Raw genomic sequence first — 15,153 nt, forward strand, 5'->3', positions numbered from 1 at the left:
AGATTTTTGAGTTATAATTGCTTGTTTGCCAGTTGTGGTTCCCCCAACCACGCTTCAACTACGGCTAACCATTTGGGTCATAAAGTAGATCGGTACAGTGCGTGCAAGTATTGCAGAAGGAAGGGTTGTCCCCTCATTGCACTGCAGGTTGAAGAACTTTCTGCAATTGCTTCTTCACACAGTCTGGCTATGTTGAAATTGAAAGCTCAGCCATGTTGAATTATGTTTGTGGCTGTCAGCAGCTATCTGAGATGGTTTTGGCTATGGGGGAAATGAATTGTTGGTTTCAGACAAATACATGGTTTGAAATAGAAGACTGAAAAGGGTTCACAAGGGTTGGAGTCACACCACTGAATATGAGAAGGATAAAAACATGAATTAGTTTATGGAGAGGTTAAGACAATGTACAGTATGGCCCCTCATGAAATATATAGCTTATATAAGGGTTTTTTCTTACAACTTCATGGATTTTTTTTTAAGTAAGAATTTGAAATGGTGCAGTGTAGCAACAAAGACTTTTAAACTACTTGCATTTAATCTGATTGCTATTGGTGCATTCACAGTAGGTGTGCAATCAACTCACTTACTGTAAACCAGAAAGATTTAAGTGAAGAAAGGGGAGAAATACCAATCAGTGTCCTGCAGGGTATTACTGTACCTGTATTGTACTTTTCATGGTATCCTACATCAGTGGCTTTCAGTCTTTCCAGACTACTATACCCCTTTTAGGAGTCTGATTTGTCTTTCATAGCCCCAAGTTTTACCTCTCTTAAAACTACTTGCTTACAAATACAAATACAAGAGTGTCACAGCAGACTATTATTGAAAAATTGCTTACTTTCTCATTTTTACCATATAATTATAAAATAAATCAATTGGAATATAAATATTGTACTTGCATTTCAGTGTATAGTATATAGAACAGTATAAAGAAGTACTGTCTGTATGAAATTTTAGTTTGTACTGACTTCGCTAGTGTTTTTAATGTAGCCTGTTGTACAACTAGGCAAATCTCTAGATGAGTTGACGTACCCCCTGGAAGACCTCTGCGTACCCCCAGGGGCATGTGTACACCTGGTTGAGGACCACTGTTAAATATAGTAATTGGCATGCTCAGTTCAGACATACAAGTCACAGAAGACAATAACTTAAATGTAGGAAAAACTAAATCTACAATAACTTACATGTAGGCAATATACGCCTTTCATCTGAGTAAATTATTCGTCATTTTCATAAAACAATGTAATGGTGCTGAAAAGATGTATTGAGGCACACACTGAGGTTTTTTTCTTTGTAGGACTCAGTACTGCAGTGGTAGCTGAACAGATAAATCATAGAACTATAGGGAATGTAGGTGTGGAAGGTACCTGCAGAGGTAATCTAGTCATTGTATGATTTAGAAACCTGAATGTGACATGATGGTTTTCTTTTTCAAAGTGTATTTAAGAAAAACAAAAGGAAGGAGTATGATAAAGGACTGTAATAAAACCATAGATACATTTCTTGTCAAATGCAAGCTGTAGTACATTTCAGAGTCATTGCATTCCCTCTCATTCATAGAAGAATCTGACAGCTTGAAATGCTGTCTGCTTTGCAAGCCTGTGCTCTGTAAACAGAGATTAAAACTTTTAGCAGAAATTTAATATTGGAAAAACTGAACAAATCTTTGAGGCTTTCTACAAACCTATAATTCACATTTTAAAAGGCTTTGTCCAAGAACATACTGGATGCCTATTTCATAAAATTAAATGAAGTATTTAGAACCCACTGAATGGAGGAAGGTTAGCTGAGAATCCTCTTCCTGGAAGATGGGAATCTTGTTGAAAGGCTTACAGCTATAGTTGACTGAAATGTTCATCCTCTCCTGTTGCCACAAATCCTTTCCCTGGTACACAGCCCCAGTAACCAGATTGTATATGAAGAGTACTGCACAGGCTGAGGTTGGGGGAGGAATTCTTCCCCAAATTTGCACAGTGACGTGGAACCAGTCTGGTACTGAAGGCTTAAAAGTATGTTCATCTCTACTGCTGTGGCAGGTCCTTCCCTCCCACTCCCTCACCCTCCACCAGCCACCCACTTAATGAAGGAGGTGGCTGGGTGATCCTCTGTCTTAGATCCATTGCTTTTGCTCCTGTCTCAGGAAGGCTTCAAGAGGTGCAGTTTGTGGAACCTGCAATACAAATCAAAAAAGTTCAGGAAACACACTGTTATCCTAACCACCTCTGGAAGAAGAGGCATGGGAGGCCACTGTTAATAAAAGGGGTTATAATTCAGGAGATGGAAACATGCAAAGCTGCTTGTCCGCGGCTGAATTGAACAAACTGTTATATAACTTCATGCCGTGTTTTACAGTATCTCTTTCTGGCTCTTGGCATCTGAAGGAACTAATAGCATTAACCATTGCAAAAGCACAGCCAAATGTCCCTCACTGGCACACCATCTGTACAATGTTCTGATAGCATAGACTCCGTTCCAGTTAGCTAAGTGGATCTTACATGCTGTGTATCACAATTGACTCCAGTTATGTCATTCTCAAGATGTCCATTTTTAAATAGTGTCCAGTTGGAAATGTTGTAATACATTCCCAGATTGCTGGGGAAATATCAAATGTTTCACCAGGATAGACTGTCAATGTAGATGGGGAAAATGTGATCAGGTAAACGTGACAGAAAAGGGGAATGGGAGCTCAGATGAGGGGGATGGAGGTACAGTTTTGGCTGGTACTGCCCTTCTTTCCAAATTAGGAGATCATAATATTAATGGGCTGACTCGCTGTCCTGTCGGCTATGTACTGTGCATTGACCCTGAGTTAGTATTAACATTCCCTGTAAGCTGTGCACAGCTATCCTGTATCTACCATGCACGTCACAAGGCTGGGAGCGTGACCAGTGTAGCAATACAGACTGCTTCCTGGCACAATTTGCTGCTTTGCTGTTACTGAGCATGCTTAGTAACATCTCGTGAAGCTTCTGCCCTTACTTTGCCCTCACAAGGAATAACAATTTGCCCTTTGCTATTGATGGAGGCTAAAAGGAGGGGGGCAAATTGGAAGGAGGGATGGGCTGAATTTGTTCAGGGAGCAAACTGTGTGTGCAGGGGGCTCAAACTGATGGAGGGAGGAGAAGGAGAGAGAGGGGGAGAGTCAGGGACAGGAGGTAGGAGCCAGGTTTAAGAAAGGGGGATGAGAGCTGCCAAACAGTGGCGTGGGGGGTGGGACAAGGATAGGGAAGAGCAGAGAGGATAAAAGTTACTGTAAATTGGGTAAGCTCTCTACAGGGTTTGCAGAAACAGGATGTAGGTGGCAGAGCCCCTCCCCCCGCAAGACAGCACATATCAGCACCCGCTTCTCATGGCCAACGGGGGATGGAGGGGAGAGGAGGGGAGAATTGGGGTGGGGAGACAGGCTCAAAGGAGGGGACGGTGGGGGGCTCCCTTCAGGGCTGAGGCTCCTGCCCATGACATAGAAGTTATCAAAATACCTGGAGTAACAATTACGGTAGCCAATTTTCAAATATCAGTAATAGGACATTTTTTCTAATTATCAGAATCCATGAGTCTAAAAGTAAAGCCACGCCCTCGTCATCTGTTTTTACAAATTTGAAGTTCCTTATATTGAGAAGCATCGAATGATGCTAGAAGTAAAATTGGATGAACATGACAAAAGTCTGTTTGTGGATACTCTTACGCAGAGTACCAATAAAATGCCAAATGTGCTCATTTTAATTTTATCCATGGTCCTGAGTTTAATAACTAAATGTAAGGATCCTGAACAAAATTGTTAGCAACACCTCATAACTTAATTATGGGTTTCATTTCTGCTAGAAGTGGAAGCGGGTCTCAAGAAGTCCAAGTCAATGTTCTACTATTGGCAGGATAATGCACAATAATACCTGTCTTTAAAACTCCTTTGACACACATTTATATGATACTCTAGAATAGTACTGTCAATACTATGCATTTCTGAAGTCCTTACATGAATATTTATATAATCCATACTTTAAACAGTCCTGAAATATTCATATACACAATAGACTATAATCTCTGTAAAAAGCAATTGCAATCCATTGTGTTTACTCTGAGTTCTGTGTGGGATTTCTGACCCTGCCTCATTTGTTGCAGAAGTTGGGTGCTATGTAGGAAAAGAAGGCATGGTCTCAGGGCTAAGGCAGTTGAATGCTGCCCTGGAGAATTGGATTCTATCCCTACCTCTGCCACAGACTTCCTGGGTGGTGCTGGGCAAGTCACTTAAACCAAACTGTTCACAGATGATGGCTGTTAGGGCACCAGGAAGGTGAGGCATACGCCATATGAGACATCTGGATCTAGATCTGTGAAGCGCTGAGCGCTTGAAAACAAAGTCTATTGGAGCAGTGCTTTAAATACATAATGTGCTATAAAAATAAGCACTGTGAAAACCCGGTCTCTCTCAAATCAGGCATACAAAATTACTGAATGCTTATGACAATTTTAGCTTTAATCTCTTTTACCCTCAGTTCCCTAGCTGTGAAATGGGGATAGTGCTACCTAATCTCAGAGGATTCTTGTGAAGATACGCTGATGTTTGTAAAGCACTATTATACTATAGTGAGAGCACTGCAAACATCCGGGATAAAATCAATAATTTTGTATTCAGTGTAGGGTTTGGATGGTGTGCATTACATGAAGCCTGGGCCGCACATTGAACAGGAGGATAAAAAGAAATATTGAGTAACTCCTAATTCACTGAATGAAGCAGTGGTCCCATGGAAAAAAATAGTATATGATCATGTTATGATGTCCTGTCCCTTTAAACATTTGAGCACTCCCCTACTTTTCACTGCAGAGCCTCACTTTCATGTTGTTTTCACTTTTGCTGCAAGAACAATAGAACTACCACCACAGCAGACAGCTGAGTTTCTATCAGCTCCCTCTGTGTTTGTGTCTTTTCTGCTGGATCCAAATATAACACATGCAATTAAAGATAGTATCATAATGCATTTGCCCAAGGGGGTGAGAATTTAAGTTTCATGAGCAATCTTAATTCTGGCATTTCCTAACTTTGAGCACTTTACTCTGCCAAGGTTGCAGTGTTATTTTAATGGGCTGCTTTTGGGGGAGGGCGGTTAACAGCTTATATGGCTTTGAATCTATGATCTAGATATTTTCTGTATACTGTAATTTATTTTACATGGTTCAAATTTAATCATATGTAAAATAGGTCTCCAATGTTCTGGCTCATCTGTATAATCCTCCCTCAGAGATTGCTTTGTGGGCTGGCCTGAACAATTATGAAAATGAGCATTTCTGCTTTCCTCTGAATTTTGATGCTTGCCTGTCTGCTTTGTCGATAAGCTGTATCCAGGGGAGTGGCTCAGTGTGCATGAGTTTAATTCCCACACTGTGTGCACCTCCACTACTGAACTTGGCCCACTCCTTCGAAGTAACAGCAAAGCTAGTCATAGGGTTGATGCCGGCAAGACGCTAAGGGAAATGTCACATTGATAAGGATGGGGGACAAGTATGAGCATAATGTGAACAGAAGCGATACTCACTAAGAATTCAGAGTACAAATGGGCAAGAGGAGAAATAAAATAGAGAAAACAAGGAAAGAAGGATTGCACAATGGGAGATAAAATTGTGAGTCAGTCTAGCAGTTGAAAATGTTAATTTCTAGTCACAAAAACGGAGGAGTAGAATAGGTAACTGAAAAACCGGGATTATAAACTATTTATGGTTCAGGGAGAAGCTATGCTTGTGAGCTCTCTTCCAGTCTCACTGGGGGTATAGTTCCAAGTGAGAGGCTTAGACTCATAGACTTTATGATCAGAAGGGACCATCATGGTCATCTAGTCTGACCTGCACATTGCAAGCTGCAGAACCTCAGTCACTGGCTCCTTTAATAGACCCCTAACCTCTGGTTGAGCTTCTGAAGTCCTCAAATCACGATTAAGAGACTCCAGGTGACAGAGAATCCACCATTTACACTAGTTTTAACCTGCAAGTGACCCATACCCCATGCCACAAAGGAAGGCATAAAACCCTCAGGGTCTCTGTCCATCTGACCTGGGGAAAAATTCCTTCCCTACCTCAAATATGGTGATCAGTTAGACCCTGAGCATGTGGGCAAGGCCCACCAGCCAGATACCTGGGAAAGAATTCTCTGGAGTGACTCAGAGCCCTCCCCATTTAGTGTTCCATCACCAGCCATTGGAAATATTTGCTGCTAGCAGTCACAGATCAGCTTCATTCCATTGTAGGCATTCTCGTCATATCATCCCCTCCATAAACTTATCTAGCTCAGTCTTGAAGCCAGTTAGGTTGTTTGCTCCCTTTGAAGGCTGTTCCAGAACTTCATGCCTCTAATTGTTAGAAATCTTCACCTAATTTCAAGCCTAAACTTTTTGATGGCCATTTTCTATCCATTTCTTCTTGTGTCAACATTGGCGCTTAACTTACATAATTACTCCCCTTCCTGGTATTTATCCCTCGGGTATATTCATATAGAGCAAACATATCTCCCTTCAGCCTTCTTTTGGTTAGGCTAAACAAACCAATCTTTGTGAGTCTCCTCTCATAAGGCTTCTATGTGTACTTCTCCAAGAGTGGAAACCTGCAGTTCACCCCACTTTAGACTGGCTCACTAGGCAACACCTCCTGTTTCACAAACCGCATTCATCTGAGCCAGCCTAACTGGGTTTGGATCTGGCTGTGGAATCCTTTCTGGAAGTTTGTGACCAGAAATGAACTGCAGTGACTCAGGACAGCTTCATCAAAAACATGTATGATTTATTTGTTTATGGAAACTAACAGTAGAATTAAAATAGCGTTAAAACAAATGTCTATATGCATCTCCTCTGCCTTAAACCTCAATCTTCACTTGTATGTTTAGGTAGGCACTAGCTTATCCCAGATCTCTTTCCTTCCCCTCTCTCTGCCCCCACCCAAGTTGGAAGACCAGTTTCCATCTCATCAGACTCCCCCTCTGTTTCCATCAGCATCTCTCCCCCTCTATCCTGTGGCTTTTATCAGAAACAAGCTCTGTTGGAGTGTCCCTCCAGAATTTCCCCCTTTCTCGGCAACAGTTGAGTGACAGCAAAGTGCATCCAGTCCTTGTCATTGACATAAAGGGAAAAATGGTGGTTAACCAAACTGAGAGGATGAAAGGTCAAATTATGGAGGTGGGTGGGGATTCCAGTGGGCCTGCTGTTTGCGGGATTCTCTGACATGTAAAAGGAGAAAGATAGCATAATAAACAGCAGAATTGCTTTTACATGCTTCTTCATTTCCAAGTAATAAATTCATTTTATTGAAACCAAATGGACTAGGGAATATTTGAATCGGTGCGTGATTTATTTGACTGACAGTATTCTTGTTGACTTTTGAAGGAATGTTAATTACAGTAATTTTATTTCTGAGTTTTTTAGTGGGTTTCTCTGCATGCGTGGGGTCTGAGGTGAGTTAGGGTATCACAAGAATAAATCTGTTAACCTATGTATTCCTGAGTTGTATGTTCATCCATGTTTATTGCATGACACCAAATACTTTATAGAACTCCAGAAATTTCAGATGGGAAATGATTATTGATTATGTTCAGCCTGAATGCTTAAAGGCATCTTGTCTACTTGTCCCCGTTCTCTCTTTCCTCACCAGCCAGGTGCAAAACTATCCCCTACATTATATCAAGTGCTCTCTCTATTCTCAAAAGCCTATTGTTTCAATAGCACATTTTGATCAAACCACCAGTCTTTATTTTAACTAAATCAATGTCCCTGTTTATAAAACATTTTTTTTAAATTTGTAAACTTTTTTATACAGTTCTTTATACAACACAATATTTATTTGCAGAGTTTGTAGCCTCACTGCTTCCCTTCTTTACAAAATGAAGGACCATAACCTTCAGTTCATTTGTCTGTCCCTGCAGATATCTTGAATGAACTCTTCCAGAGGGAGAACCGCGTGCTGCATTACTGGACAATGAGAAAAAGGCGCCTTGACCAGTGTCAGCAGTATGTGGTCTTTGAAAGAAGTGCCAAACAGGTCAGGATTTTATCTAAGAACGTTTTCCATTCCATGCAACTCAAATTCCATACAAATCAAGGTGTGACTTATTGCCTGACTTTGAGGAAGTAGTTGCTCCCATTGACTATGGTACTAAGAACTTTCAAAAGGCAGACTATTAAGAATCAAGGTATAAAAACCTTACCCCACTCCTCCCTCAAAATAGAACACTAGAAATAATAATAAAAAAAATTTTCGGCAGACACCTATAACCAATCTATCACTCTCATATTGCACTACAAACAGGTGGTTGTTTTACCATACTGTTGGGTTGTTGGTTTTTTTTTTTTTTGCCAGGCTGTGTTGAATAAATTGTTAAACATTTTAGTAAATTCTACCAATACAAAATAATATGAATAAGGAAATAGCTGAAAGGCTGAATCATAACAATATTAACTTTAAAAACTGCATTTCTTTTGAATATCTTCAGAACTGTTAAATAACATCATTGTAAGTGAAAGATCAGGGAAGAAAAATCTTTGCTGTTGTGTGCATTTAATAGCACTTTGTATGCACTCGGTTTCACTGTTTGTCCTGCTTACTGGGTTAACATCATACATTTGTGTGGGTCCCTTACACAATGGTGGAGAGAGCTATTTAAAAAGAGAAGTGATTTTTAAACCATAAAAATAGCAGGGGAACTCCAAGGCAGAAGTAGTAATTGAAATGGCTTTTAACTTCTTGGAATTGACTAGATTACACAGAAAGTTCTGTCACTATCATGCTGGCTGTCTCTTATGTAGGTGGGTTTAGCAGATGTATGGCCTCCTTGTGTCACTTGGCTCCTTATGTACCTGCCCAGGGATATTCGAAATTCAACTCAGGAGGCATTCTACCTGCCTCTATCCCTCACAGGCAGAAAAAAAAAAAACCTCTGGCAGCTACACTTTAGGTACTATACATCTGCATCCTCGCTACCCACTGTTTGGAATGACTGTGTCGGAGTCACTGTCATTGAGGCCAAAGAGGTAGAAATTAGAATAATTGCATCTCGAGAAAATGACTTGCCAGTCTGGAGATTCAGAAGAGGCTGAATTTCAGTAATATGGTACGGGCAGAAGCACCCAAGCTTGGATACAGCCTGGATGTATGGTTCTTCTTCGAGTGCTTGCTCATGTCCATTTCATATTAGGTGTGTGTGCTCGCCACATGCACTGATGGTGGAAGTTTTTCCCTCAGCAGTATCCCTAAGGGACTGGTTCTGGTGCTCTCTGGAGTGGTGCCCGCCTGGTGCGATATAAGTGGCACTACCGGCTCCCCCCATCCTCAATTCCTTCTTGCTGCCAGTGCCAATGCTGAAACATCTGCTGCGTCAGCTAGCGTCATTTCGTTCTCTGTTCTTGTGAACTTTGAAAACCTGTAATATAGTTGTATATAGTTAGTAGTTTCTTAGTTACCCTTAGTAATAGTTCTCAATTCTTCATTAGTCCCGAACAGGACTCAGCTGGGGGACGGGGCATGCCCTGCAATCGCTGCAAATGGCCTATGCCCATCAGCGATCCACATACCAGCTACCTAAGGTGCTTAGGCGAGGGACCCATAAGTGCCAAGTGCCATATCTGCAAGTTCTTTAAACCTGGGACGAAGAAGGAGCGCAATATCCGTCTGAAAGCGCTCCTAATGGAGTCAGCCCTCACTCCAGCACCAGAGCAGCGATCTGACTCCGCACTGAGCACAGCGGCCTCCGTGCACAGTGCTCTGCCGGTGCCGCCTACGAGCTGGCAATTATCCCCCTCCGCGGCTCTGATCAAGAAGCTGAAAAAGACTGTGAGGGGAAGCTCTCCTACCTCCCGTAAGGGAAAGGAGAGGGCTGGGGGCGAGCCATGACCCGTGCCAGGCAGCTCAATGCCCTCTTCGGGAAGTCGGGCCCCAGCTCAAGTTGAGCAGTGCAGCCCATCCCATACTTCGCCTGCGACTCCGGATAGCGGCGCAGCCCCCAGCCAACTTCAGGTGCCTATCACTAAAAGGGCTGAACGGAAGTACTTTATGCCAACCAAGGGACATGAGTACTTATACTCCCACCCAGCCCCCAATTCCCTTGTGGTAGAGGTGGTTAACCACAAAGAGAGGCAAGGACAACCCGGGGCCACCCCCCAAAAATAAAGACTCGAGGAGGCTGGATCTCGTTGGGCGTAAGATTTATTCGTCTTCCAGCCTTCAGCTGAGAGTGGCCAACCACCAAGCCCTCCTTGGCCGATATGACTTCAATATGTGGCAAGCCATGGCCCAGTTCGAAGGGTCGCTCCCTGAGGCTTCCAAGAAGGAGTTCTGAGCGATCCTCAATGAGGGCATGACCGCGGCCAGGGAGGCCCTCCTGGCAGCATCAGATGCCGCTGCTGCTGGCACCATGGCTTCCGCTATCCCCATGCAACGAGCCTCTTGGCTGATCCTGTCTGGGTTGTCCTCTGAGGCTCAGCAGTCAATGCAGGACTTGCCCTTCGACAGCCAAGCCCTACTTGTGGAGCAAACAGACTGCAAGTTGTATGGCCTCAAGACTCCCGCACCACCCGGAAAACCCTAGGTCTTTACATCTCAGCCCCAGCGCGTAAGCGGTTCAAACCATAGCAGCCTCAGGACCAGGGTAGTCAGCCTTGGCAGGACCAGCTCCACAAATGAGCCAATGGCTAAAAGTGACATCCGAGCCACCTGCCTCCACCCTCTGCCCAGTTGGGCTCGACCTGTGCCAAGCAAGGGGCCAAACAGTCGTTTTGAGGGTGCGCCTGAGGGCAGCCTACCAGACTATTCCCCAGAGCCATCTGTCCCAGTGTTCTACAACTGCCTTTCCCTTTTCTTCCCTGCTTGGACTACTATAACCTCGGACCAATGGGTCCTCAGCACAGTGGAGCAAGGTTGTACCCTCCAGTTCTTTCCTACCCCCTCCTTCCCACCTGCCTTCCCTGTCCCTCTTCAGGGACTCCTCTCGCGAGAGTCTCCTTGTGCAGGAGGTAAAAGGGTTACTGCAGCTGGGTGCAGTGGAAGAAGTTCCTCTCAGGTACCGGAACAAGGGGTTCTATTCCCAGTACTTTTTAATCCCAAAGGCTAAGGGCGGTCTACAGCCCATCCTGGACCTGCGAGACTTCAACAAGTACCTAAAGAAGCTAAAGTTCCGCAGGGTTTCCCCGGCCTCTATCAATCCCTTCCCTGGATCCGGGAGACTGGTATGCCACCCTCAACTTGAAGGATGCATACTTCTATATAGCGATCTTTCAAGGACACAGACACTTCCTCCAGTTTACGGTGGGGCCCCACCACTACCAGTTTACGGTCCTCACGTTCAGCCTGGCGACAGCACCAAGAGTGTTTACCAAGCGCATGTCGGTGGTAATGGCTTACCTCAGGCGCCGGGGTATCTAGATCTACCCCTACCTCAACGACTGGCTCATCAAGGGCAGCTCCAGGCCCCAAGTCCAAAGGGATGTTGTGATGCTTCAAGCCACGTGCTGCTCTCTGGGTCTTCTGGTAAACAACAAAAAGTCAATGTTAGTGCTGGTGCAGAGGATAGAGTTCATCGGAGCGGTCCTCAACTCAACCTGCGCCAGGGCGTTCCTGCCACTGGAAAGGTTCCACGTGTTGACAAACCTCATTGCGGAAGTCTCCACGTTCCCTTTAATTACAGCCAGGGTCTGTCTGCACCTGCTGGGTCACATGGCAGCGTGCACTTACGTGGTCCGCCATGCCAGGCTCCAGATGTGGCCCCTCAACAATGGCTGAGGACAGTCTATTCCCAGTCCCGAGATCCCCTGGAAAAGATTGTTGCCATTCCCCAGGTGATACTTACCTCACTGCAATATTGGGCCGACCGCGGGGCAGTCCTGTAGGGGGTTCCGTTCGACAACCCCCCTCACTCCATCAAGTTGGCCGCCTTGAACTTCGCTGGGGTGCGCACCTCGGCAACCTCCAGACATAGAGGATGTGGTCTCCGGAGGAGGCGAGGTTGCACATAAACATCAAAGAACTCCGAGCAGTCCGGCTGGCGTGTGGAGTCTTCCTGCCCCACCTGTCGGGCAAGGTGGTACGAGTCCTGACAGACAACACAACCTCGATGTTCTACGTGAACTGGCAAGGGGGAGCGCGCTCATCGGCTCTCTGTCTATGGGACTTCTGCATCAGTTACGAAATCCACCTGGAAGCTTGTCATCTTCCCGGCATCAAAAATACGCTGGCAGACCAGCTCACCAGGGGCTTCTCCTCTCACTATGAATGGTCGCTCCATCCAGAGAGAGCCTGCATGATCTTCCAAAGGTGGGGGACTCCCCAGGTGGACCTGTTCACTACCAGACAGAACAGGAAATGCCACTGATTTTGTTCTCGGCAAGGTCTTCCTCCTGTCATGGTCAGGAAGCCTGATGTACGCGTTCCCTCCGATTCCAATCATCAGCAGGGTCCTGGCGAAGAACAAGAGAGACAAAGCGCAGGTTGTCGTGATTGCATTGATTCGGCACGCTCATGAACTTGTCAGTGGCCCCTGCCGAACCACCTGGACCTGCTGTCACAGGACCACGGTCAGCTCTTACACCCCAACCTCGAATCCCTCCACCTCTCGGTGTGGATGCTGCGTGATTGAACCCGGAGGAACGGACCTGTTCGGAAGGAGTCCAACAGGTCCTCCTCGGGAGTAGGAAGCCCTCGACCAGACTGACTTACCTGTCCAAGTGGACGAGGTTTTCTCGCTGGGCATCCAAACGTGGCACCTCTCCCTCGTGTTCTTCCGTACAGGCTGTCCTGGACTACTTGCTCCATTTGAGGAACCAGGGCCTGGCACACTCTTCTATTTGTGTGCATCCTGCGGCCGTCTCCGCTTTTCACCCACCAAACCAAGGACAGATGGTGTTTTCCCACGACATGACAGTCAGATTCTTGAGAGGGCTCGAGAGACTCTTCCCATAGGTGCTGGCTCCTATCCTGCAGTGGGATCTTAACTTGGTCCTCTCTAGACTCACCAGCCCGCCTTTTGAGATGCTGGATTCCTGCTCCTTTTCCCACCTGTCATGGAAGGTCTCTTTCCTGGTGGTGGTGACGTCGGCGAGACGGGTCTCTGAAGTTAAAGCCTTGACCTCAGAACTGCCGTACACAGTCTTCTACAAAGACAAGGCTCAGCTGCGGCCCCACCTGGCCTTCCTGCCGAAGGTTGTATCCAACTTCCATATGAACCAGGACATCCTCCTCTCGGTGTTCTGTCCCAAACCGCACAAGACCAGTGAAGAGAGGCATCTTCACGCGCTGAATGCCTTGGCTCTTTATTTAGAATGTACCAAGCCTTTCCATAAATCAACTCAGCTCTTCATCGCTACAGCAGATAGCATGAAGGGCCTTCCGGTGTCCTCGCAGAGGATTTCCAATTGGATTACCTTGTGCATAAGGACCTGTTACGACCTGGCGGGGGTTCTGCCGCCGCTGATTGTCAGAGCCCACTCAACGAGAGCACAGGTATCTTCGGCGGCCTTCCTGGCACACCCTATCCAGGACATCTGTAGAGCCGCAACGCGGTCCTCTATCCACACGTTTACCGCTCATTATGCCATCACTCAGCAGGCCAGAGATGACGCTGGATTTGGCAGAGCTGTGTTGCAATCGACGCGTCCGTGAACTGCTGGGTGTCAACTAATGTGGAATGGACGTGAGCAAGCACTTGAAGAAGAAAAGACAGTTACCTTTTCCGTAACTGGTGTTCTTCGAGATGTGTTGCTCATCTGCATTCCCCAATCTGCCCTCCTTCCCCACTGTCAGAGTTTCCGGCAAGAAGAAACTGAGGGTGGGGGGGAGCCAGCAGCCAGGGCCAGCTCCAGGCACCAGCCTAGCAAGCATGTGCTTGGGGCGGCACTTGGAGGGGGGCGGCGCTCACCCGGGGAGAGCGGAGCCGCAGCTGGCTCACCGCCCTCCCCCCGGCGCTCCGGCCGGCCATTCACTCACTGCAAGTCGACCTTGTAAATTCTTCAAAATGTGTGGTCCCTATCTGTATTTCACTACCCACCCTACATCCCCTCTGCTTCGGATCCTGTTGGATTTGTGGTAAAAAGAGGAACTGGAGAGGTGTCAACCCACACTGCCTCTTATACCCCCCCGATTGGGAGTACAAGGAGATCTACTTCACATGGGCAGGTCAACTGATGCTGTCTGTTAGAATTTCCAGACTGAGGGGCATGGCGTGCATATGTGCCCATGTGTGGACTACAGATAAGGATCACACAACTTGAAGGACTTCCAGTTACAGGTAGATAAACTCCATTTCAAAGTTGTTTCAGGTGAAATGTAGAAGTAGATAAAAATGAAATATAGTTCTGTCTAGTACATTTATTATGTAAGTATTTTTATGTATCTTGAGTACTTAAATTGGTGTCTGTTGAAAAAGTATTATGCTACTTTCTTTTCTACTCTTCATTGTTTTTTGCTTTATTCAGGCTTTGGAATGGATCCATGACAATGGAGAGTTTTATTTATCCACGCATACCTCCACTGGTTCCAGTATCCATCACACTCAAGAGCTGTTAAAAGAACATGAAGAATTTCAGATCACTGCAAAGGTAAATAAAGAGCATTAGCAGGTGTATGGCCAGCTTCACCTTGCTGTATTGGCTTTCTGATCTGTTTCCACTTGACATGAAACGAAACAAAAAATTGCTGGTGTTACTTTACATTGACAAGACTGTGGTGACCTCGCTTAAAAGTGGAGAAAGATAACTTCCTTTCGAGTCCTCAGCTTGGTTGGTTTTCAGGTCAATCATGGATGACTGGAACGCAACTCTTAAATCTTATTTTATGTTCGCAAAATGCAGTAAGGCTTATTGTGTTCCAGTTTGTGTGCTTCAAAATATTGAACACTTTACTAATGAGAAGATAGCACAAGATGAAAGCTTCAATCATTCAGGTCTGGCTCGTACCTAGAATAACATATTGTACTGCAATGTTTCTAGCAGTGGCAGGCTTACTTCTCTGCCCACTGTGGACACATGAGACCCTGCATCACAGGTGCAAACCTAACATTCCAGGCAGGGGACATTTTGTTCCTTATTAATTGTTGAACTCCGGCAGTAACTGCAGCAGGGATTGGTTTCCCTAAGTTCCCTCTCCTGCTCCCCATTTTAAAAGTTGCGCTTTGTCCCCGCCCCTTGGCTCTCG

At 45.4% G+C, this 15,153-nt stretch overlaps 1 protein-coding gene across 1 annotated transcript in view; it reads left to right on the forward strand.

The window, feature by feature from the left end:
- Window positions 1–15,153, forward strand: part of TRIO (trio Rho guanine nucleotide exchange factor) — a 431,915-nt gene that overhangs the window by 275,414 nt on the left and 141,348 nt on the right. The window contains 2 exon segments of the mRNA XM_008164380.4: window positions 7,901–8,016; window positions 14,436–14,558. Of these exon segments, the coding sequence (XP_008162602.2) occupies window positions 7,901–8,016; window positions 14,436–14,558 (239 nt within the window).

The sequence above is a fragment of the Chrysemys picta genome, chromosome 2 (genome assembly GCF_011386835.1).
Source record: "Chrysemys picta bellii isolate R12L10 chromosome 2, ASM1138683v2, whole genome shotgun sequence".
NCBI classification, from domain to species: Eukaryota; Metazoa; Chordata; order Testudines; family Emydidae; genus Chrysemys; species Chrysemys picta.